General features: G+C 50.0%; 3 protein-coding genes across 9 annotated transcripts in view; 1 reads left to right on the plus strand and 2 right to left on the minus strand.

The window, feature by feature from the left end:
• The window catches only part of LPIN1 (lipin 1), a 125,590-nt gene extending 123,781 nt beyond the window's left edge, over nucleotides 1–1,809 (minus strand). For both annotated transcript variants that reach the window (XM_004745813.3, XM_004745812.3), the window contains exon 1: nucleotides 1,652–1,809. In XM_004745813.3, the coding sequence (XP_004745870.2) occupies nucleotides 1,652–1,729 (78 nt within the window). In that variant the 5' untranslated portion in view covers nucleotides 1,730–1,809. The remainder of the gene's footprint in view (nucleotides 1–1,651) is intronic.
• An 8,064-nt stretch (nucleotides 1,810–9,873) lies between these two features.
• NTSR2 (neurotensin receptor 2) lies at nucleotides 9,874–18,434 on the plus strand. Its single transcript, XM_004745810.3, has 4 exons — nucleotides 9,874–10,509; nucleotides 14,992–15,241; nucleotides 16,807–16,897; nucleotides 17,906–18,434. Exons 1-4 carry the CDS (start codon nucleotides 9,886–9,888, stop codon nucleotides 18,072–18,074), a joined length of 1,134 nt encoding a protein of 377 aa, XP_004745867.1. The 5' UTR covers nucleotides 9,874–9,885; the 3' UTR covers nucleotides 18,075–18,434.
• A 4,471-nt stretch (nucleotides 18,435–22,905) lies between these two features.
• GREB1 (growth regulating estrogen receptor binding 1) overlaps nucleotides 22,906–25,000 on the minus strand; it is a 135,540-nt gene continuing 133,445 nt past the window's right edge. For all 6 annotated transcript variants that reach the window (XM_004745806.3, XM_045084866.1, XM_045084867.1 and 3 more), the window contains exon 33: nucleotides 22,906–24,724. In XM_004745806.3, coding sequence (XP_004745863.1) covers nucleotides 24,561–24,724 — 164 coding nt within the window. In that variant the 3' untranslated portion in view covers nucleotides 22,906–24,560. The remainder of the gene's footprint in view (nucleotides 24,725–25,000) is intronic.

Below are 25,000 nucleotides of genomic sequence, written 5' to 3' on the forward strand. Positions count from 1 at the left end.
AAATATTCTAGATCTCCTAATGAACATGCTTTTATAATCAGAAGATATAACTAATAACCAAAACATATAAGCAACAAACGGATACTGTCAGAGCGTCCTCAGATCACAATGTCTGTAGAGTGCCCGGGATGCAAGAAGAGCGCTGTGCTGGCCCCAGGGGACTGGCTTCCTGTCCCCACCTGCCAGCGGCCCCCGGGCTCCTGTGGGCAAGTCCCAGCCTCACAGCCGGTTTCCTCGACTGTCAGATGGGAATGACAGAGTCTGCATGGGCTGTACAAGAGATCTCACAGTAACAAGCCGGGGGGCGGGGGGGCGGAGACCAGGGGTCTCCATCATGGATGTGGGAGAGCATTATGGGGGAGCAGCGAAGCTCTCGCAGAAGACGGGGCTGCTCTGGGTGAGAGAGACGTTCCAGGAATGGCAACAAGACACGGCTGTCTTAATCTCCAACTACCCCCACACCTAGTCTATTTAATCCGAGTGTGGGAGCTTTTGGTCTACACAGCACTCCTTGAGAGTGGCCCCGGTCCTGTCCTCAGCCTGTCCATGGGGAGAGGGTCAGCAACCAGCCTCAGGTAACTCTTCTGTCGGCATCTGTCCACTCCTGGATGGAAAATACTCGCTCAAGGGGCCACTGGCAAATGGTGGCTGAGTCAGGAGCAGAAGCCGAGCCCCGTTTCCTGGTCGAGCACCCCCACTGCACTTCAGCCTGAGCACCCACAGTAAGTTCCCAGCAGGACTGTTGCCCCTGGAGGGGAAGGAACCACCCTGAGGATGTACGTGCCCAGAGTGACAGGGACAGGTGCTTCGGGGAACCAGCAGCCTCATGGATGCCACACCCATAACTCTATTTCCCTCGGAGGCAGAAAGCCCCAGCTCGCTCTGCTTCCAAGGCATGTGGAAACGTCCAGCACAACCCCAGCCTGTGCCGCTAAGGATAAGAAGCAGAGCGTCATGGCCAGATACCACTGGTTGGGGATGGGGAGGTTCACACATTATCCTCATGGCAACCAAATCCCCAGTCCTCTGGAAGAAACAGCAAGTCATGAATTCTAAGTGAAGACACAGCCCAGTGCCTCCTTCCACTTGGGGTTATCTGAGCACCACCTGCTCCTGCGTAGAGGCTTAAACTTCTGAACTGAAGCCCTGGCATCTAGTGTGAGCTCCAAGAGGGCAGGACGGCACCATCTCTGGCTTTGGAGGCCAGTGGAGGCCTACAGCACACACATAACACAGCTCCACGTCACCAAATGACTGCACAAGGGCAGGTCACATCAACACTCGGGGCCTCTCCTTGCCCACATGCACTCCAAAGACAGCATGAGTGTCCAGCTCTCTGCCTGGCAGGCAGGAAGGCCTCAAAACACCCTGCACCCCTGCCTTGATGATCGAAGCAATCACTGTTCATTTTCCATCCAAGGCAGAGAAAAAAAAAATCCTTTAAATTCTTGAGTAAATTCTAAAACCTCCTCTATAAATGTGGTCTCCACGTCACAGGAGCCCCTGGGGAACAGCTGGCCGCACCTCTTATTTGGAGAAATGTGATTGCCTCAATCCTAAGTGAGTGCCTCTGGGCACAGCCGGTCCCCACAGCCCCACCAGCACTCCCAGCGGGGGTTGCAGTGCCAGCATGCCAAGCCCTGGCACTTACCCACGACCAAGGTGAATCCGGGGAGCTCTTGCCCCGCGGGGGCTCCCAGGTAGACTCGCCACGATCCTGCTCCTCCATGGCCTGGCCTGCAGGATGCCGGCTGTCTCCTCACCCAGCTCCGGAGATCAGTGACCCAACGCAGCAGCTGATTTCAGCCTCTCTCAGGAGGCTGGGGGGGGGGGGGGGCACAGACGGAGCCCAGAGCAGGCGGCTTCCCTTTACAGCCAGGAGCAGGGCCAAGTCACAAGGTTCAGGAAAAGAGCAGAGTGTTGAATTGCAAATCCTCTCCCACCTGGGGACTGGCTAGCAAACCACCAGACACCTCCTGTTTCCTGGAGGATGCAGAGATTCCCAGCACACGCCAGTTTGTGTGAACTTGGTGGAACCGGGGTGGGAGCCATGACCCCTGCTGGAGGCCACCTGTGCGCCCTATCCATTCTCTCCTCCCTGGTTCCAGTTAGATGGATTAACTTCCCTAGGGCACGCAGCTCTGAAGGGCAGAGGTGGGTGGCGGGGGAGGGGGAGCTGAGGGCAGCAGGCGTGGGAGGGACCAGCTCCCGGGCGTCCGCCATGGGGGAAGCAGCCGGTTCACATTCCCCTCCACCCTGGTTCCCACCACCGCCCCAGGGATCCTTTCTCTAGGTTCCTCCAATCCCGCTTCTGTGAGTTGCCTGGACACACCTGGGGGAGTCAGAAAGCCTGGGTACCTGGAACCCTCCCCTAGAGGCCACCGCTGTCCCCTCTCTCCCACGCAGCAGCAGCAGGCACAGCAACAGCTCACCTGTTTCGAATACCCCCCAAGCGGAGTACTCCAACCGGGTTCTGCTGTACGTCCACACCCACCCTATAAGGTTACAGACGTCACAGGGGAACTTGAAGAATGGCCTTGGGTCACAAAGCAGGAAGTGGCAAAGCAGGGCCAGGCCGACTTCAAATACAGTCCTGGAAACCTCCCAGGAGCCCTGGATTCATGGGGATGGGCTGGGCTCACGTGAGCCCCGGGCTCCAAGGGACCTACCCGCCGCAGGGTGCGAGGGCGGGCTGTAATGGGGGCCGTTCCTGAGCAAGACAGGGGTGGAGGGTGCGCCGCAGAGACAGGTGCAGGGGCTCTGACCTACTTTGACCAGGACCCCGAGATCCCACCCAGAGGGAGAGGGTGGCCCCCAAGAGCACAGCGGGGTAAAAGAAGGGGCTTTAGAATAACGACAACTCAGGTTCCTTGACTCGGCTCTTACCAGAGAGGGCCTCCCCCTCCAGGCTCTGCTCGTGTCCTCGTGTCCCTGCAACGGGTGACGGGTGACCCTGACATTGAGGCCAACCACCTCCTGATGTCTCCCAGCCCTCAGGCTGATGTCTCCTAGCCCCGCTTCTGCAACCCCCGCCAGGCCGTGCCTTCTCTGCTTTCACGCTTCCCGGCTCCTTCTCCTTCCCTCGGGAGAGGACCTGACCCGACAGAGCCCACCGGGGCTGGTGGGGAGAGTGAGGTTCAGAACATAGGACAGGTGTGTCCTATCTAATGCCAGGGGTGAAAGCGCCCCTCCCTTTATGGGTTCTGGGGGCAGTGGCTTCCCTGGGGGCTGCCTCTGGGGAGCTGCAGGACAGGATTCAATCCCAGGCTTCCTGCATCCGGGGCCCCGTGGTCCTGGCCCCCCTGCTGCCCCTGGCCCTGCTCACCCGGAGAAGCACAGAGAGTGCTGCCAAGGGAGCAAAGTGCACAACTTCAGGGCCAGGATCCCCCCGCCCCACACCGACCCCCTCCCATAGTCTGAACGCCCAGAGTGTCTGTCGTTAGCTATAGGGGAGAAAATAGCACTTTGAGCCACTTCTCCTGAGCTGGGTCACCACCACTCTTACTATTTTTAATTCATGCTGTCGAGATATTTTAAGAACCTCATGACCAACAAAGGATAAGACTGTGAGTAATTATACCTGGTCATGTTTAGCATTTAGCCAGAAATCTGCGAAGGGACAGGACTGCACAGACAGGAGCTACTCTGAACACGGCAGGTCTGTGTCACAACGTTGGTTAGAAGGACGCAGCCCTGCGGACACTCCGGGAGGAAGGAGCCAGGGCGGGGTCCTGGGAGCTCCGAGCTCACGCCCTGGCTGCTGGCAGTGCTGCTCCGAGGCCGGAGTTCCGGCTGACATGTGACTTGTTGCAAAGTCAGGCTGTTAAGAGCCAGCACTGGTCTGGCCAGTTCACCTAGAAGCGGGGACGTGAGCGCTGACAGGGCGCCCAGAAGCCACGGGTGACGCATAGACCTCACAGCCTGAGTCACACAGACCTGGGCTCTGGCTCTCACCCTCCCCTGAGCAGCAGTTGTGTCTCAAGGCAATTCCCTCAGCCCCTAAGGGCCTTTGTTTCCTTATCTGGGAAACAGGGACAAAAATAGAGCCTCTCCTCTTTGGGTTGTTGTGGGGACACTTGAGGCCCTGTGCAGAGTGTTTGACACAATGCCTACCTGGGGTGGGTTGGACTCTCAAAAAGAAGCAGCAACTATCAATCCTCACAATAACTTTGATGTAGGCATTAATAGCCCCATTTTACAGATGAAGAAACGGAGCCTGTGTCTCTTGAGGACTCCTGTCAGCTCCTGACTCTCCATCAGTGCCGCAAGGGGCCATGGCCAGGACCAGCTGAATTTCCCCTGAGACACCTCCCCGGCCGTGTGCCCCCAGCGGTGAAGAATCCCCCGGCTGCCAGGCCAGAGTCGGCGAGGGCACTCACTGACCCCCCAAGAACACTGGATCTTCCCATTCCCGTTCTCCCTTAGCTCACGCCCTGCCCTCTTCCTGGAACACCCTTCCCATTCTCTCCTCCTTTTCAAATCTGTCTACTCTCTGGGCCCACGTCAGCCCTCCTTCCTCCAGGGAGCCCAGATCTGGGCACCCCATCATGAGTCTTCCATCCTTTGGCATTTAAGGGAAAGGATGAGGTCAAAGCGGACATTCCTGAGCCCCTTCCATGGGCCTCGTGTCTGCTCACACATGCCTTCTCTAATCTTCAAGGTTTGCTCTTTCCCAGAAGAGGAGACAAGCTCAGGGAGGGTCCCCTGGGCAGGAGGAAGTGGAGAAAGTCCCCTCCTCCAACACGCAGAGCGTGACAGGGAGGGGGCTTACCTGTGAGTCTGCCTCACGTCACCCCAGCCACGGTGGGGACCCCTCCGGACAGAACTTTCTCCTCTTGGCTCCTCTTCGACTACACTTTGGCAAGGACAAAGCCTGGGGAAAAAGTCACATCAGGTGGGTTTTTTTTTTTTTTTCATTAATAAACTTAATTTTTCTAGAGTAGTTTAGGTTGATCTGCAAATTTGATCTGAAAGTACAGAGAGTTCTCATATACTGTGTTCCCATATAGACACACCTTCTCCACGATCATTGTCCCGGCACCTGATCAGCACAATTCTTAGACCTGGTGAACTTACACGGACATCACTGTCACCCCAAGTCCACTGTTGACATGAGGGTTCATTACTGGTGTGGTGTGGTCTGTGGTTTCTACCTCTTCAGGAGCACACAGAGTGTTTCACTGCCCTAAAAATCCTCTGGACCCCACCTGTTCATCCCTCCTGCCCTCCGTGTCTTTCCCTGGTCTGAGAGCTCCTCTCTTTCTAGTGCTGACTGCTATTCCGTCGTCTGGAAGGACCACAGCCTGTTCATCCATTCCTCTATGGAAGAATGTCTGAGTTGCTCCCAAGTTTGGGCACTTCTGACTACAGCTGCTACCATCCTCGGTATGCACGTAAGGTTTGTGTGTAGGCATAAGTTTCCAACTCCTTTGGGTAAAGACCAAGGAGCATAATTTTTGGATTATATGGTAAGAGTATGTTCAGCTTTGTAAGAAACCGCCAAACTGTCTTCCAAAGTGGCTGCACCATTCTGCATCCCCCAGTAGTGCACGAACATTCCTGCTGCTCCCAGCCTCGTCAGCCTGGGGCACTGTCAGGGTTCCAGACGTTCGCCGTCCTATCAGAGATGTCGTGGTACCTCGTGGTGGTTGTAATTTGCATCTCTCTGATTCCTTAGGATGCGGAGCATCTTCTCCTATGTTTGCTTGTGTGTCTTCTTTGCTGAGGTGTCTGCAAAGGTCTTTGGCCCATTTTTTAACTGAGTTGTTGGTTTTCTTATAGTTGAGCTTGAAGGGTTCTGTGCATATTTTGGATAAGAGTCCTTTATCATATACATACGCTAGATCCATCAAGGTCCCAGGAGAAAACAGACAGGACGCTTGAGCTGAGTCCTTATGGAAGCCCGTCCAGGAGACTGTTGACAAGATATGGGCAGACCTGAGGAAGACCGCCAGGGGGCAGTGAGAAGACCAGCACCAGCCAGAGGAGGGGCCAAGGCCAGCCCGGGCTCGGGAAAGGAGAAGGGGGCGGGGCCTGAGCCCAGGTGTAGATTGCAGAGGATCACCCCCCAAATCATCCACATCCTAATCCCCAGAACCTGTGTCTATGTAACACCCTGGAGGTCACATTACATGGCAAAGAGAAATTAAGGTTGCTGGTTGGCTGGGCTTAAAATGGGGATGATTATCTCCAAACAATCACCTGAGTAGTCGCCCCAGACCGTCCTCTAGCTTTGCCACTGCAGAGCTTGGAACACACCTGTCACCACTGCCTGTCACCGAAATCTCTATGCTTGTTGTGTATATGAGGTGGGCCCAATATAATCACAGGGTCTTTAAAAGAAGAAGGGGGAGGCAGGAGAGAGGCAGAAACAGCAGCATAGGAGCGATCTGGCATGACCTTGCTGACTTGGAGAAGGAGGAGACCACAAGTCAATGGCGCCGGCAGCTTGCAGCAACCGGAAGGCAAGGACACAGGTTCCAGAAGGAACACACCCTACCCTGCCAACACCTTGATGGTAGCCCCACCAGACCTGTATTTCTGATCTACTGAACTGCGAGACACTTACTTTGCATCGTCTGAAGCCACCTGACGGCAGACATGGAAGGCGAGCACACAAAGTAGCTGGAGGAGAACCCTGCAGGGGTTTGGGTGGAGGGTGCCAAGGGTGGGGGCCAGTGCGTGGTAATCCGGGGGGAGGGGTGAATAGAACAATACTTTCATCTCTCTCCTTCCACTTTCTCATTGTCACCATGTGCTGAACCCAAGAGGAAGCCAGAGAACTCAGGGCAGAGCTGAGAAGAATGAAAAACAGATATGGGAATGCATAATGAAAGAGATGTGTGTGTGTGTGTGTGTGTGTGTGTGTGTGTGTGTGTGTGTACATGCCTGCCTAGCTCTCTCTCTTACCCACACACTCTGTGGTTGCTGTGAAGGTAAACTCTGTTTCTCCGAGTCAGAAAATCACACCGTGACTCAATCCTGGAGTGAGGGAAACAGGCATTAAGTCTTCTTTTTTAAGGTTCAAGTAGCAAATAATCTCTCCAGGTCATCAGTTGGCGCTAGGACCCAAAGCTGCATAGGGACTGGAAGTACTACAGCGAAGTACTACAAACTGAGAGGCTCCAATAACAGAAATTCAGTTGCTCACAGTTCTGGAGGCTGGAAGTGATGAAGGTGCCAACTGATTCGGCTCCTGCTGAGAACTCTCTCCCTGGCGAGCATCTCACCGTGTCCTCAGATGGCGGAGAGAGAGAGGGAGCTCTCTGGTACCATCGCTTGCAAGGACACTAATCCTATGGGAGCAGGGCCCCACCCTTCTGACCTCATTTAACCCTAAATACTTCCTTACTCCTAATACAGTCACACTGGGGCGTAGGCTTCAGCATATGAATTGGGGGTAGGGGGTCATAAAGTAGTACATAGCAGAAGCCCTTTTGATTGTATCTTGCTTATAACAGGCAAGAAATTCAGGAATCTGGGCACATAAAGCAAGCAAAGGGTCTTGGCCTCAGACACCCTAGGTTCTGGCCAGGAAGCCTCGTTAATACTTTACATGATTGACCTGACAGCCCAAAACATCGTCTCTCCATCTCTGGTGTCCCTGGGCTCAGAAGTGCTCACCTTCTGCATACCTGGTGGGTCTCTCTAGCACTGACTGGTTCTGAGTTACTGGCTGCATAGTTCGAGGTGAAATCATTTAGCCTGGCCTGGGGCCCAACGGGAGAGCCAAGATTTTGATTCTAACATTGGCACGGAGGATATCAGGGATCAGAGTCTTCCAAGACAGACCAAAACCAGTCTTAACACAAATGATGTTTTGTTTCTATTCCGAGGCTAAGTTAGGTTCATATGGGGATGGAAGAAGCAAGCTCTAGGCCCAGAGCATCCACACACGGATACACTCTCTGAGGAGAGTTTCAGGTTAGAAGGACCGCAAATGAGATATACAAACAGAGGGCACGTCGGTCACTCTGCTGTGGTTCCCTGGGTGAAGAGAAAAATTGTGAGCACTCTGACATGGCCACAAGGGGAACCCACGGGGGAGTCAACGGGGCTGATTCCTCCTCACTTCCACATTAACTGCATTTTGCAGGCTGCCTCTGACCTGACTGGAGGGTCTCAACCATCAAAGACACCGAGGAAACTCTCCTCTTTCTACATGACAGAGAACGCTTACCTAGAGCGGTCCTAAAATGGCGGCAATACCTCGTTCACCTCCTGGATAGCCCCACCAGTGCCACAAGTGAAAACCCAAGAACCGCTCCCTTTGTCTTTGAGCTTCTCTAACATGTAGGAGTCAAGGTTGGACTCCCATAGAGACAGCCCGGGGACCCCAGTCATGAAGACTCCTGTCTGCTCAGTGCTCTAACACACAGGAGTAAGAGGCTGATGGCTCACTGGAGACATACATAGTGAACGGCAGTGCTGAGGCTCCTAGACACCTCTCCTGATCCTAGACACCTGTCCTGATCCTAGACATCTCTCCTGATCCCAAACCCACTGTCCTCTCCACTGTTCCATTCTAGACCTTGGGAGACGGAGTACTTGGAGAAGTTCTCCGAAGGGAAGCAGGAACTCGTCTTTTTCCAAATCCTACAGGACTTACTGAGTTATACGAAACCCAGTAAAGAGTTAAAAATTTATTAATACACATCTCTTGCTTCAAAGAAAATTTGTCTAAAACTCATGAATGGAATCCTTGTTGTGGACTGAATCATGCCCCCCCCCCCAAAATCCACTTGTTGCCTCCTTAGCCCACAATGTGACTGTAAGATTATCTATCTGGATGGAAGATTAAACCGTCAGTGGAACATGGCGACTTTGCCGAAGACAAAAAAATCAGGAGACCTGGGTTTGGCTCTAGGAAGTACCAGGGGTCCTAAGTACAAGATAATTAAGGGCCTTTTAACTCTAAAGTTCTGGCATTTACAAGGGTTAAGGAGAGAGACCAATGAAAGGTTTTAAAGCATGTTAACACACTTTACTTCCTCACCCTGCTCCATGGGAACAATATCCTAAAACCCCAGGAAAGTCTGATACCCTAAGGACACATCTATCAGTGACCAGGGAATCCCTGGAGCATGTTCGTGGGGTGCTCAAACAGCCCTTCAGCGAGAAGAGTACCAGCTGCACAGCAGCCAAGTTCGGGCAAGGCCTTGGGCAGCTGTCTCTGGGATTCCACACACACAGCAGCACAGCAGGACCCAGTCAGGTGCAGGGGACCCGAGGGATGCCTCTTTAGGCTGAAGGTTTGGAGCTTTCTCACAGATTGGCTCATTTAATCTTTTTTTTTTTTTTTAAAGATTTTATTTATTTATTTGACAGAGAGAGATCACAAGTACGCAGAGAGGCAGGCAGAGAGAGAGAGAGAGAGAGGGAAGCAGGCTTCCTGCAGAGCAGAGAGCCCGATGCAGGACTCGATCCCAGGACCCTGAGATCATGACCCGAGCCGAAGGCAGCAGCCCAAACCACTGGGCCACCCAGGCGCCCCATGGCTCATTTAATCTTCACGGAGATTCTGCAGTGTAGGAGATTCTGCAGTGTAGATAATATTTTCTTCAATGCAGAAATGGATTGAGAAGTTAGAAAACTTGCCCAACTTCACACAGCTAGTAAGTCAGGCCCAACCCCTCTGTATCCCTCCCACCCAGCACCCAGTGCTCCCGGGGGGTTGAACTGAACCGAGAGAAATGTAAACGCAGCAACCGGGCTTACACTCTCTGTCCTGTCCCGCCAGGGAGTTTGCTCAGGGGCACCCTCCCGGGGGGCGGGTCCTCCCATTCTGGAGGTTCCAGGAGAGGAGGAGGCGCTCGCTCTGCTCCCTGGGCAGCTCGCCCAGTCTGCGCCCAGTGAGAGGGAGGGAGCGCCGGCCGCGGGAGCGGGATGGAGAGCAGCAGCCCGCGGCCCCCGAGGCCCAGCTCGGGTCCCGCGCTGAGCCTGGACGCCCGGCTGGGCGTGGACACGCGCCTCTGGGCCAAGGTGCTGTTCACCGCGCTCTACTCGCTCATCTTCGCCCTGGGCACGGCGGGCAATGCGCTGTCCGTGCACGTGGTGCTGAAGGGGCGCGCCGGGCCCCCGGGGCGCCTGCGCTACCACGTGCTCAGCCTGGCGCTCTCCGGGCTGCTGCTGCTGCTGGTCAGCGTGCCCATGGAGCTCTACAACTTCGTGTGGTTCCACTACCCCTGGGTGTTCGGCGACCTGGGCTGCCGCGCTTACTACTTCGTGCGCGAGCTGTGCGCCTACACCACCGTGCTGAGCGTAGCCGGCCTGAGCGCCGAGCGCTGCCTGGCTGTGTGCCAGCCCCTGCGCGCCCGCCGCCTGCTGTCCCCGCGTCGGACCCGCCGCCTGCTGTCGCTCATCTGGGCCGTCTCGCTCGGCCTCGCCCTGCCCATGGCAATCATCATGGGGCAGAAGTACGAGGTGGAGACGGCTGGCGGGGAGCCCGAGCCCGCCTCGCGCGTGTGCACCGTGCTGGTGAGCCGCGCCACGCTCCAGGTTTTCATTCAGGTAAGGGGGGGGGGAGGCTAACGGGCCTGTGTTTTCACTTCCAATATTCGCGACCGCCCCCCACCCCGGAAATTTGGGTCTCACTGCCCCATTTTAGGAAGGACCGGGACGGGGCTTGGCAAAGATGAGGCACTAAGAGAAGTTCAGATTTGAATTCAAAAAACTAACTCTGAAAGTCTGCGTTCTTCCCAGTGTTACAGGAGTAGTGACCAAACATCACTGGGCAAAATAATTGTGGGGGAGGGGCGACTGTAAAAATATAGATTTCATGACCCATTCCAGCTTTCTACCTTTTTTTTATCATCAAAACTAACCATCTTTATTCAGCCTCACTGCAGAAGAGATTTTTGTGGAGATACAAAAGACAGGCCTGAATGTTCAATATTAATGAAGGATTTCAGAAGAAATCCATGTATTAATTGCAGCCTTAACAAGAATTTGGAAAATTTTAAGTTAAACCTGATAGAAAACTTTCCAGTTGGCTTCAGAAGTTGCTGACTATGGTTACTCAGAAGCCGCAAGGTAGAATCCCTAATTTTTAAAAATCCACTTCATATATCAGACATGTTCGTGGGTTGTCAAATTCTTTACCCAAATCTGGACATGATGATAAAATAGACAAGAACAAAAGCAAACACACAGCAGGCAGAACAGTAATGACACTAAGGAAACTCGTCTTGCGGGGACTCCAGACAGCAGTCAGAAGGAGGGGACCCATTGAAATAGTGGGAGCTCACATCGGGCTCTCTGCTCCGTGGGGAGCCTGCTTCCTCCTCTCCCTCTCTGCTTGCCTCTCTGCCTACTTGTGATATCTGTCAAATAAGTAAATAAAATATTTTTAAAAATTTTTAAAAAGTGAAATAGTGGGAGCTGCTCCTCCTAGCACATCAGGTCAACTAGTCATGACCTGAGACCTCATGGGTCCAGTCCACACGTTGTTCCCCCATGCCAGCCCAAGCACATCACCGCCACAGAACCACATATCCAGAGCACCCATCGACCTCTATGCAGATTCTGAGCTGCAGCAGAATGTTCTAGCTGAACAGTCGGAGCCCCACAGCTCCTGCCTAAGGTCTGACTGTGCAGCTCCCTTCTGCACCCTGGTGTGGCCGTGGCAATGAACCAGCAACCACATGCTCAAAAGGCTTGGGAGCCAAGGCCCACCAGTCTTCACAGACTATGCTGGTAGCTTCCAGGCTGCACCTATTTTGGAGTCGGGCTTAGGGCAGGGAGAGAGCCTAGCAAGGTCTGTGCTGTGAATATGCAGCTTGCATAGTTTACTTTATGTGGTGCAAACTGACTAACACAATAGAAACTGAAATGCACCAGGGGCAAGTTTTTGACATGTGTAACGAATTCCTTCACAGTAACAGTAACAAACGTTGAAGAATATTTATATTCTTATATAATATTAATATTTATAAAATATTTTATTTGAAGAATATTTATATTCTTATATAATATTAATATTTATATTTATAAAATATTTTATTTGAAGAATATTTCTATTTTTATATAATATTAATATTTATAAAATATTTTTATTTAAAGAATATTTATATTCTTATATATTAATATTTATATTTATAAAATATTCTTTATAAATATTTATATTTATAAATAAATTTTTAAAATGTTTAACCTGAGACATACAGTCTATGTTAACACAACAAGGTAACCAAACTCAAATTAGGATTATTTCGGTGCACCTTCTTTTTCAGTGCCTTATCGCTCACGGTCCTTATCTGTGTGCTTTTTGAACACCAAAAAAAAAAAAAAAAAAATTGCTCATAGTTATTGAAAGTACAAAAAACTGTATAGTACTTCAAAGCTCCCAAAGATTAATTACTAACTGATGAATATACTTTTTACCTTTGATTTCTGTCTTGACTGGTATTAAAGTTACAATTTGATAATAAGCATGTTGCTGCTGCTAAAACCCCTGCTTGGTTTTGCAACAAACTAAAATGACTGTTACTCAGTGTTTTATTTATCTCTTCGTGCTGCTGATTTGTGGGCACACATAAGAAAAGAGCATGAGCGATAACTCCTTAAAAAGCTACAGCACCCAACCCAGATATTTTCTACCAATTTTAAAGTGTTATTAAGTGTTATTAAACGCTTTAAAATGTTATTAAAATGTTTCAGGGTCTGCCTTCAGCTCAGTCATGATCCCGGAGTCCTGAGATTGAGCCCCGCATTGGGCTCCCTACTCAGCGGAGAACCTGCTTCTCCCTCCCTCTCCCCCTGTTCCTTCTCTCACTCGCACACTCTCTCAAACAAATATTTTTTTTAACAGAAAAAAGTAAAAAGAACATAATGTTCAGTTTAGGGGTACCTGGCTGGCTCAGATGATTAAGGGTTGGACTGTCCATTTCAGCTCAGGTCGTGATCCTGGGGTTCTGGGTTCAAGCTTCCTGTGGGACCCTATACTCAGCTCAAAAATCTGCTTGAGGATTCTTTCTTTCCCACTCCCCTTCCGTCCCCATCAAAATAAATAAATAGATCTTTATTTTTTTTAAGATTTTTTTTTATTTATTTATCAGAGAGAGAGGGAGAGAGAGCGAGCACAGGCAGACAGAGTGGCAGGCAGAGGCAGAGGGAGAAGCAGGCTCCCAGCCCAGCAAGGAGCCCGATGTGGGACTCGGTCCCAGGATGCTGGAATCATGACCTGAGCCTAAGGCAGCTGCTTAACCAACTGAGCCACCCAGGCATCCCAATAAATAGATCTTTAAAAAATAATAATATCTTAAAGTTTTCAGTTTAAAACAAATTTTTCACACAGAACCAATGAGGAAAAACCCTACAACACATACACTTTGAATTTTTTTTTTTTAAGATTTTGTTCATTTATTTATTTGAGAGAGAGGGAGAGAGCACGAGCACGGGGAAGAACAGAGGGGAAAGAAACTCGGGCAGACTCTGCTCTCTGTGCAGAACCTGACATGGGACCCAATCCCACGACCCCAAGATCATGACCGGAGCTGAAATTGAGAATCAGACCTTCCACCAACTGAACCATCCAGGTGCCCCATAAACCTTGAATTTTAAAAATTAAACATAAAAAAAAAACAAGGTATTATATAATAAGCTTGTTTTCCATAAGTCAAAAAATATCAACTAGTAACTATGTTACAAGGCTTGTAACATAAAACATCTGTTCCCCTTACGGCCCCTTCACACTCTGGTTTCTATTCTCTTGTTGAGGGGCAGCTTCTGTTCCCCTTAGCTCTAGCTGCTCTTTGCCTACAGAGTTCTAAAGAACACGCCTGCTTGACTTTGCAGTTTTCTCATTTTATGCAGCGTCTTCTCACTGGAGAGAACGAGCATCCTGCTGTCTGTCACACGGCCACCCGCCCCTCCTCGTCCCGCATCCACACACACTTCTCACCGCTCCTCCAGGGCAATTACGGCAGGGTATAATAAGCGTCGTCTTACGCTCAGTACTTGCGTACTGGAGCTATGCTAACCGTTCTTCACAGATGAAACGTCACGTATTTCCATTATAGTTCCTTCCCCACGTCACGTTTGCTTCCCTGCCACCATCAATGGTCTTTTTTCAATTGGCTTAGTTTCCTGTGATCTATTTCTCGTGCATGTTTTACTCCTCTACTAGAAGTATAAATACTATCTCAGTACGTCCAGACCCATTCGGGCCACTGTCAGTCGCATCCTCCGGCCGCCCCTGGAGCCCCCGCTCCTGCTCCAATCTAGCTGGATGTGCAGCCGCATCTCCCCTCACTCTGCCCTTCTGCCACGGACCCTATTTTTGGATCCTGGGTATCTCTTTATTGGTTTACAACCTTATTTTGATGGAACACATGCTCTCGTAACCTCCTGTGACCTGAGAAAAGGTCCACAGAAGAAAAAAAAAAGTGCAATTCTGCATGTCTGAAAATGTTCCAGATTATGGCCAGGCAGAGAATTCCTCACAAGTTGTAAAGCATCACTCCACTGTTTTCCAGCTCCCACGGCTGCCTTAAAGAAGTCCAGTGCCATTCTGGTTTCCCACCTTTGTATGTCTTATCCTTCTGGAAGTTTTCAAGGTCTTCTTTACTCACAGCATGCTCAAAGTCCCAAGAACATGCCTTGATGTGGACTTATTTTCATCCTTGGGCCCTCAGGCAGCCTTTCAATCTGGAAGCTTATGTCCTTCACTCTTAGAAAAATTTTCTTCAATGTGGTTTATTTTTAAAAATTATTTCCTCCCCTTTGTTTTCTCTATTTGCTTTCTGGAACCCACTGTTACTTAGACCATGAGTGTCCTCAACTAATCCCAAATGTTCTTGTTGTCTCTCCTATTTTTATTGTACTTTCCCATCTTTCTGAGAAGCTTCTCAACCTTATCTTGTAGCCCTGCTGTCGTCCCCACCCTACCCCACTCCTGCTGCTGCAGATTCCTGGGCCCTGGGCACAGCCTGATGGCCAGAGCATCACAGAGCCTTGGGGCCACCACCATAAGCCATGGAATTACCTTTACAGGTGAATGTGCTGGTATCCTTCGTGCTCCCCTTGGCATTAACTGCCTTCCTGAATGGGGTCACTGTGAGCCACCTGGTGGCCCTCTGCTCCCAGGTGCCGTCCACGTCTACCCCAGCCAGCCCCACCCCCAGCCACATGGAGCTAACGAGTGAGGCGAGGAGGACGCTCCCCCCGGGGGGCCGGGCCAGCCTGGTGCGACACAAGGACTCCAGCCGTCTCCGCCGTCTCCAGCACAGCGTCCAGGTTCTCAGTTAAGTACTCAGTAACACTGTCCTGAGCGGAGGAGCAGGGGCCCCAGGGATGTCTCCCCTAACCCCTGTCCAAGTGACCTTGAGCAAGCTGCTACCTCTCTCCAGGCTCACTTTTTCTCTACACCTTAGGGAAACTGTATGATCGCCAACAGGCTTCCAGAAGGTTTGGTGGTATGTCTAAAGGCTAGAATGCAAATTCTGTACATGAAACCCCCATCTGCTCCAGGGAGTAACGCATAAAGACAAGCAGATTCCCAGTTGGTTTTCAGGGAGTCCAGCCTATGGATGAATATAAGAAGCAGCTATGTTCAGGGACAGTCTGGGAGTGGAAAACGCAGGCCAGCTGGGTCCCCGGGCTACTTCCCCACCAACTCCTTGCTTTCCTTGATACAACATTGATTGTTGGTTGGTTTTTCTAAGTCTCTAGGTCAACTTGGCCTCTAGGTCAGACATTAAGAGGCACAGGAAACAAGTCTTTCCCAACATCTGTAGTAATGCAGGTGCTCACTAAGGTCTGGAAAGACTGAATGAGGTCAGGGTCTGCTCTCTTCAATGTCCCCAGTGTTGTCCGCAAGACAGCAGTGCAAAAGCTAAGTGTCATGTGAGGTGACAAGAATAGAGGCAGCCCATGATGTGCCTGGACTTTCTTCCATAGACAACAGGTAGCACAGAGACTCAATGTCCAAGAATGCACGGAGGTTTGCTTTGGAGATAGGTTTTACTCTGCAGTCTCTGGAGTGTAGGCTATGCTTCTCCAGCTTCCGTGTGTGTGAGAACAGTGTGGAGTGTTATAAAACACAGGCTGCCGGGCCCCAATCCAGAGATTCTGATTCCGTAGCTCTGGGTGGGCCCGAGACTCTGCATTTCTACCAAGCTCCCAGTTGATGTCTATGTCCTGGTCCAGAAGACACACAGGACAACCAAATGGATTTACCAGTCATGGCAGGTGTAGAGGAGGGGATGGATGGGGTAGGAGGTTAGGAGCAAAGGGGTGAATTGGGAGACTGCTCTCACAGTCTGGTGGAGGGGAGACAGGAGCCCTTGGGTGGGACAGTAGAGGTGAGGAGGGAGCAATGGAGAGATGCAAGGAAAGAGCTTTTTAGTAGTTTGGATCTGGGGGTAATGGAATGATCAACAGACAATCTGGCTTATGGGTTGAACACTAGACGGATGGTGGAGTACCAGTCAATCCGCAAAAGGAACAGAAGAGGCTTATGACATTTAAGTTCAGTTGTCTCTGCAGTTAGACAATCAGGTGGGAACATCTAGTCCTGGTTTGAGAGTATATTCAGGAGGAGGTTATAGAGGTTATAGAAGTTTCCAGAATCATGTCAGTGTCCAGGTGGGGTTAAAGTGGGTATTCACCCAGACATCAGGGTGCCATCAGGTTTGGCTGCAGATCCAGATAAGGATGTGTCCGATAGCCACAAAGTTCCCTCCCAACCACTGGATTCCGGGAACAAGTTCCAGTGAAATGCTGTGGTCAGCTCGGCATCTTCCTGGAGATGGCGTAACTGGGAACGTTTGCTCTCTGTCGCTCTGTCCTTCACCACCTGTTCTGCAGGAGCCATTGTGGGTGTGTATGTCGTCTGCTGGATGCCGTACCACGTCCGCAGGCTCATGTACTGCTACGTTTCCGATGACGGGTGGACTGGGTAGGTGCAGCAAAGGGACCCAAGCGTGTAGGGAAGGGCCACTGGGCTGGGCCTGGGACTTTCTATGCTCTCCACAGGGATTCCCAGTTGCTGGATCTTTTGGAACTCTGGCCTCCACTCTAGCTGGTCCTGCCCAGTCTGTGCCCCCAAACCCTCTGAGCTGGGGGTGCGGAACAGGGCATTTTCTAGCAACTTCACTGAACTTATATGGTCATGTGAGGGAGAGGTCTTAATGGTGATCAAGGCTTTGGGCATCCTGACCACAGGATGGAGCGGCCCACAAGTGGGGGGAACGGGGGGAAGACCTTGCTACTGCTAAGGGAGGGCAGGAGGCCTCAGAGCCTCCCTGAGTCCATGAGCTAAAGGGCCCCTTAGACAGAGACAGACCATATATGTCTTTTGGGTCCCAACTGGAAAAGAGGAGAGAATCTACTGTCTTCCTTTGGGATATCTTCCTTTGGGATATCACTATGCCCCTGATCCTAAGTGGAAAGCAAACATCCAGGAAAAGAGAGATCCATGTAGCCTCCAAGGAAATGGCTGTGCCAACAGAAGCTGCATCCTCAAGAGCTTCTACCTCCCCTTACACACAGATGCACATGCAAAGCCCTTCCCACGGCTGAGAATCCTGGTAGCGAAGCGTGTGGCTTTTCAGAAAGGCGTTCACTTCTTAGGGAAGCCACATCTCCTGGACCTCACCCAACAGCAAGAGGCCCTCAGCATCTCCGTGGGCTCAGCAGTGGCCCCTGAGAGTCGGCACGTGCCCTTTTCACTGTGCAGGGGGCCAGGAGCTACATGGGGAACAGGAACTCAGAGGCCGGGTGGAGCGCACCTGCCAAGGGCAGCTGTTGACGGACCATTTATCGAATTCTGCCACACCTCCTGGTAGCAGAAAACGGGCCTTCCTCACCTGCCCTTCGGAGGAGAGACAGCTTCTCCGGAAGAAAGGGGTGGGCGCGGTGAGGAGGTGCAGGTCTTCTAACACGCCCTCCCGGGTTTCTCTTCCAGGGCACTCTACAGTTTCTATCACTATTTCTACCTGGTGACAAACACACTTTTCTACGTTAGCTCAGCGGTGACCCCTGTCCTGTACAATGTCGTGTCCTCCTCCTTCAGAAAACTCTTCCTGAAAGCCCTCGGCTCCCTGTGTCGAGAGAACCACCACATGGAACCGTGACCCCTCGGAGCCCCAGGGACCCTCTGAATGGACCCAGCTCTGGGCTCCGGGGATCCCCCAGACACGCCCACCCGGATGAAACAGAAGACTGAACGGAGCAAACAGTGACTGACAGCTCGGTCACCTAGCCCTCTGACGAGTGATGTTCTCACAAGTAACTCAGGCTCTGTAGTCAGATGCACTCACCTGGACCCCTGGCCCCACCACTTACCAGCTGTGTGTCTGCAGGCGAGTCGCTTCCACGCTGAGCCTTGGTCTTCCCATCTGTGTGATGGAGATGAACAGTACCCAGCTCTTAGAGTTGTTCGAAGATTAAAGTGCTTAGCATGGTGCCTAGTGCATAATAAATAATAAACGTTGGCTGGCATACGTTTGTCATTGTTGTGTTATTATTGCTGTTTCTTGCTCTCCTGGAAGTCAGCCACATTCTCCTGTAGCTACGTGCTCATCGGGCTAGGCTCAGATGTCCTAAGAATTTCCACCAATGACAGGATGGTGTTCCAGAAGCTTACCATACTGTCACATCCCATGAGCTGTAGTAACAACCTTCTCCAGTCTGCCCAGTAGGACTCCATGAGCTGTGGGAGGCCCTGGGGCCACCCACTCCCCTCCCCTGGCCTCTGGCTGGAGAGATTGCCTGATGCCAGGCATGCAGGGCCAGGAGCAGGGGGCGGGCATGGGCAGAGGACAGTTGTGTGACCGACCCAGAAGTGGCAGGGTGTCAAACTACTATTTATTATGGAGATCCTAGATACTCGCTCATGACCACTGCCATCTTCTACATGGGGAAAACAAAAGCAAAGAGAAGTTAGGGAAGGTCCTTCTCCCACTGCTTAGCAACTCAGGGACCAAAGCTTGGGCTCAGGAGCGAGCAGCAAGGTCCACCGGTGCCTCCTGCATCTTCCCAGAGTCTCATGGCCAAGAGCAACAGAAAAGAAAGGCTCCCCATGAAGGAACTGAGTGAATCATGATCAACCACTCAGTCCACCCAAATCCCACTTATCCGGCCACCATTAAATAATAAGAATAAATCTCATTCAGCAACAAAAACATTGGGGTTGTACTATTCAAAAAGAACACGATACAAAATTACATGAGGATGATATGTAGAAATCATCCAGATACAGAGAAAAGGTCTAGAATGAAGCCCTTAGTGAAAATGATGGGTTTGTTAAGGAGGCACGAGTGACCTTAGGACTGGGGTGGTTTCTGTTTCCTTCACATCAGGATCTGGGCCTAGTGACCCTTGGCAGGCAGCAGACAGATGTCTGGGGAAGGATGGGGAAACCTGGCTTGTTTCCTTCTCATCTGTTGGTATAGTATTGTTTGTATGACATCTAAATAACAAATTTCAAATAGAAATTAAGTTCCCCCTATCATCCCACGGGCAGCACCAGCAGTGGCCGCAGAGCCCGGACTGTGGGGCGGATCCTCCCTCTGTCACTTATCAGCCGTGTGACTTAAGTTCCTTCACCTGTTTGGGCCTCGTATCACATCTGTGAAATAGACATTGTAACAATTGTCCCCTGGGCTTTAAGAATTAAATGGCATCATAAATATGAAAAAAGCACCAAAGAGAGCTCGGTTAGTAGCGGCGGTCATTAATATAAAGGGGGATCTTGGTTACCGAATGCAAATTATCTTCCTAATTCTCTAAACCTCTTAAGGTCTATTTGTGTGGTTGCCTGGACCACTGGCCTCTTTAGTTAAGATCAAAAGACCCCAAAATTGTTCCTTTCATCAGCCTTAGTCCTACAGCCATGACTTCATCCAGGGCCAGAATTTTAGGAAGCTTCCACCAAACCTTGATAGATGAAGGGTGCGTTGTCCACTGTATGAGTTTCCTGGGGTTGCCATAAGAAAGCACCACAGAGTATGTGGCTTAAAACAACAGAAATCTATTTTCTCATAATTTTTAAAGCTACAAGTTCAAAATCAAGGTGTCAGCAGGGCCATGTTCCCCAAAGGCTAAAGAAAGCATCCTACTTTTTCTCTTCCAGCTTCTCGTGGTTCCCAGCAATCCTTGGCTTGTAGGTTCATCATTCCGATCTCTGTCTTGATGGTCACATGGCAAGCCTTCCTCTGCTACTCCCTCTCTTCTCAAGACACCAGCCATACTGGATTAGGAGCCCACTATTCCAGTATGACTTCATCTCAACTAATTACATGAGCAACAACCTTATTTCCAAATAAGATCACATTCTTAAGTATCCGGGGTTAGGACCTGGATATATTTTCGGGGATGTGATTCAACCCAAAACAGCAACCAAACCCACCCTTCTTAATAGGGTGGGTTGCCACCCTTGGGAAAGATCCTTTTATAGAGCAGGAACCAGAGTTAGAGTAGCCAGGGATCCCAAGAGAGAGAAATTAGTGCTCGTCAGAGTTAAAGAAAGAAAGGCAAAGGGAAACTGGGACAGTATATTCAGTGAATGACAAATGTAGTCATGGATTCTTGTTTCTTCTCTAGACATGAAGGGCTTGAAAACTCTGCACTGGCTTTCCAACTGTTTTGTTAATTAAAATGCTAATTCCTTCTGAGCTGGGAAGTCTGCCTAAGCAAGTAGACTGAAAAAGAAATGAAAGCCGTCGACATTGGACGTGCCCTTGTTTCATAGCCTTCACTGAAAGAGCTGTCTGCAGACTCTGAAGCCAGATCTGGGAAGTATAATGCAAATCTTGTTATTAAAAGGGTTTCTGAACATCAATGCTGGGATTGCCCAGACTCAGGATGATATACAATGTAATGTATTTGCTATATGCTGGCGTCCAGCATTATCTCCCACAGGTGACCCAATACATCTCTCCCAGTGAAAGAATTTTGGATCCGGACTTTAATCGTATAGAGAGCCTTTGGAGCCAATAGTGCCTTTCTAATATGTGACATTTGGTGGAAGTCAATTACTCAAGATGGAAAGCAGCAGAGATGTTAGTGGAACTATGCTTACGACTGTAACATGAATCTAGATTTGTTCTGTCTCTTGATAGATGTGTGATCTTAGACAAGTCATGCAAACTCGCCGAGCCACAGCTTTTCATCTGTAAGATGGTCCCAATGGTATCTACTTCAGAGTATAGTTGAGTTGATTAAAATAATAGGCAATCAGTCACCCAGTTAAATGCCTGGCACCTATTAGGTGCTCAAAAATGTTTGCTACTAACTGTTGCTCATTTCATAGCTAACACATTCTCCAGGGGGCCAAGTGACCTGGTAAAGGAATCAAGGCACGAAACCAAGTCTCTGAGTTTCACGTTCCGTGCTCTCTCTGCTGCCACATCTGTTGGGAGAACCCTGACATCCATGTGAACATTGTTCATACAGCCCAGTTTCTCTTCCTTTACTGTAAGAATTCTCAAATTGCTGTAAGTACTCAGGGAAAAAGAGTCACCATCTGTGTATTTATTACTCTTCTCTGGTTTGAGGGTGATTGCTATTTCTGGTCTTGCAAAAGTAAAGATTTCCATACCTTCCAATGCTCTGGAATAGTTTTAATTTCATTATGGCAAATACACCTAAATTTACCATTAGTGTAATTTAGCACATCCACAGTGTAATGCAAACATTGCCTCTGTCTAGTTACAGAATGTTTCCTGGAATTTCTATTCCACAAGAACTCTCTCCTCTTTGGAGGTTAATGACTTTAAATCAAACGTGTTACTGTGTCGGTTGACTCTCATTTCTATTGGTCTTCTACCTGCATTTCTGGAGAGATGTACTAGTCTCCAATCATGGCCATGCAACTATCCCATCATTACCCTATTATTTTCCTGTTCTGGCTTCCTAGATTTCACGGTAGTGCTGGCATATCTACAGAGTTTTGTGACCATTATCATCCCTCTGGATTTAACTTTGAAAAGTATCTCTTTGTCCATTAACTTTCTAAAATTTTGAAGCCCAGTCTGTTAGCTCTCTTAACCAGGTCTGAGAGCCTCAATCTGCTGTTAGGTGAATTTAATCCATTTATGTTTATTGTAAGAAGGGATCCATTTCAATGTGTTTCTGCCATCTTCTTCCTTTACCACGCTGCTTCTCTCTCCCTTCCCCAGCTTTTTCTTCCCTTACACCACATACACTGGGTTTTTTTGTTTGTTTGTTTTTGGTGCTGCTTTCCCTTTACTGTTTAGATGTTGGACATCCCGAGATTACTATTGTTTTAACATATATTTATATGTTCTTTTTCTGCTAACATGTTAATCACTCCTGCCCCATTAAATCCAGAATTTTAGTTCAATTTCACTCCTTGTCAGTTCCTCCATCACAAGCCACATCACAAGCCACTCCTACCCCCAGCTCTCATGTTGGAAGCACCTAAGACAGAAAAGAGTCCATCAGTGGACACAAGCACTACTGTTTGCTGGAACCCTGTGCCCTCCTCCTCGAGGCTCCACAGTCTGCTCCACACTCTGCCCTAGCAATGGCCACCTGCTTAGCCCAGGCTGGTGGCATCTCTAAGTGTTGCAGAAGAGCTGGAAGGAACTAGATAGCCCAGTTGCTCCACACTATCATCGCCCTGACAATTGCTCCAGGCCCCCTTTCCAGCTTCCTTAGCCACTATGAAGCACACAGCACAGTGACCCAACTGCCTGCACGCATTTCTCTGCATGGTCTGAGCCATGCTTTGCTTCATTCCTGTTCTGTACACCTAAATTTGTCTGCTTTCCTCTTTCAGGGATTCCTCCACATGTTAATATATGTTTGTTTTTATGGATTTATCATTTCCTTTCCAAAACTGTCTTTTCTGAGATTTTAAGCAGGGAGCCCCTGGAGATCACTGACCATACTATTCCCTCTCAAAATAATGCAATTAATACTCATCAAAGAAACCATAAGTGCACTCTATGTTTTATTTATAAGGCTGGAACAAAGAGGAACGTTTGGGACTTTTTTCAAGTTTAAATTAACTAATAAAATGGGAAGAATAGCACAGAAGCTGCTATTTACAAAAAACAAATATAACTAAAGAAGGTAAGTTTTTATTCCAAGACAGGAATAATGGCATATACAAAGTGATCATTTTATAAACATTGAACAAATCTTTTATACTCATGGGCTCTTTTTTCTTGGGGGGGGGGGGGAGGATTAACTCTTTGGCATCATCTTTTAAAATAATTTCTTCTTGGACTGTTATCCGTCAGAGTGCTTGAAAGAGTCTGACATGGATGTGTTGGAATGCATTCTGATGGCTCTTCTCTGAGTATCTTTAAATTCTTCCTTGAGTTAGAGACACTCCGAAAGCACCGTGGTGCCAGGGCAAGACAGACTCTGGTCCGGGAGGCAGAAGTCTACTTGCCCATCCCTCCGCTCCCCTCCTGAACTGTGATCTCGGCGAGGTGTAGACTCTCTGTATGTGAACCTTCTCGTCTTCCAAGTGGAGGATAATTGTCCCCATGTGGGCTGCTGGAAGGACTAAGCAGGACCCGAACTAGAAAAGCACATGGTCCAACGCCTGGCCTGTGGGTGGTGCTCTCACACGCTGGCTTGATACACATCCCATCAGACAGATGGACCGGGAGCATCATGGAACATTCCTGCTGTCTTCTCTGCTCTGTCCCCTTCCACTCTGATCGGGGCCAAGCACTCATAAGGGAAAACAAGCTATTTAAGGAACCAAAAACTCAGCTTCAATAAATTAGTCAAAAGTTTAGTTCTTACAAACTCTTTTCTATGTCACTTTGGTTGTGTTTGTTGTTTCAAAGCAAGCGATTTGGTCCTCTTTCCTTTGTAAGGCAAAGTCTGTCTCTTCAGGTCAACCTCAGCAACCCTAATTTTCTTTCTGAAATGCTTTTTTGTTGTAAAGAAAGCGTCTTTTCACTTTTGCCCTTTCTAAGAGGTAGGGTACTGACCTTCTACTATATTATTTTAATAGAATCTTATGTGCTCTGACGTCAAACCACTTGCTTTACTTTATCAGCGTCGATGCCTTTGGGCTAGCTTCTAGAAGAGCAAACTTGTAGGCAATGACATAATTTTTGGGAAATGATGTTAGTTTCTTCCTGTGTCCTGCCGTTGTACTTAAAATGTCCTTCTGGAATATTGCTTTGTAGTAGGTGATAAGGAAACCCACATAGCCCAAATCCTGCCCTTCGCCCAGGATACTGGCACCTCTACGAGAAAATCCAAGAGCGATCCTTTAGCACTAAGAGAAAAGTCAAGTCTGTCCGTGGAAGCACGTGGGTGACATGACAGCAGGCAACAATTCATTCATCATGAAACAGGTTTCAACAGAGCCCAGGGCCACGTGGCCTGGCCCGGAACCCGCGAGGCAGGGGTGTGCCCTCCCGCCTGCCGCCAACTCCTCCTCATTGCTCTCACTAAGACTCCGTGCGCCTCCGGGCCCGGGGTCCCTCACGTACAGCACGAGGGGGCGGCACACCAATCTTGGGGCCGCTCCTGGTCCAGCCCCCAGGGATCTCGGATTTCCTTTAGCCTCGAGCGCATGAGGTTCTGAAGGCTCCGGCCTTGCAGAAAACCCGCCTCTGTCACCCTCAAATGTGCCGCCCTGTCAGGAAGAAGAGCGGCCGGTCTTCCTGGGCGTTGGCCGTCTGGAACTCATCCCGCAGCCGGAACTGCCATTCGTCCTCCAGCTCGAGGCGGACCACCGTCTGCCGCAGCGAGTTCCGGTCCTGACAGATGACGCACAGGGTGGCACCTGCATGCACGGGCGAGGGCAGAGGCATTGAGGAAAACAGGTGAGTTTCTCCAAAGGCGAGCGACTGCCTGCATTTACTTGCAGTAAGGCAACGGGATGCTACTTGGGAGGGAAGGACCAGACGTCCAGGGGGCCTCCTGCGACTTTCGGAATGCTGCATTATCTTAGCAGCATGCACAGCGCAACGGTGAGTCGGGAGATCTGGCAGGTGAGACAACAGGGAGGCCAGAAGAAAGGTCCAGAAAGAAGTGGGGGAACAAAGGGAGCAGAACCGGA

This window comes from Mustela putorius, unplaced genomic scaffold (assembly GCF_011764305.1).
Source record: "Mustela putorius furo isolate JIRA1106 unplaced genomic scaffold, ASM1176430v1.1 tig00000813_pilon_pilon_pilon, whole genome shotgun sequence".
Classification (NCBI taxonomy): Eukaryota; Metazoa; Chordata; class Mammalia; order Carnivora; family Mustelidae; genus Mustela; species Mustela putorius.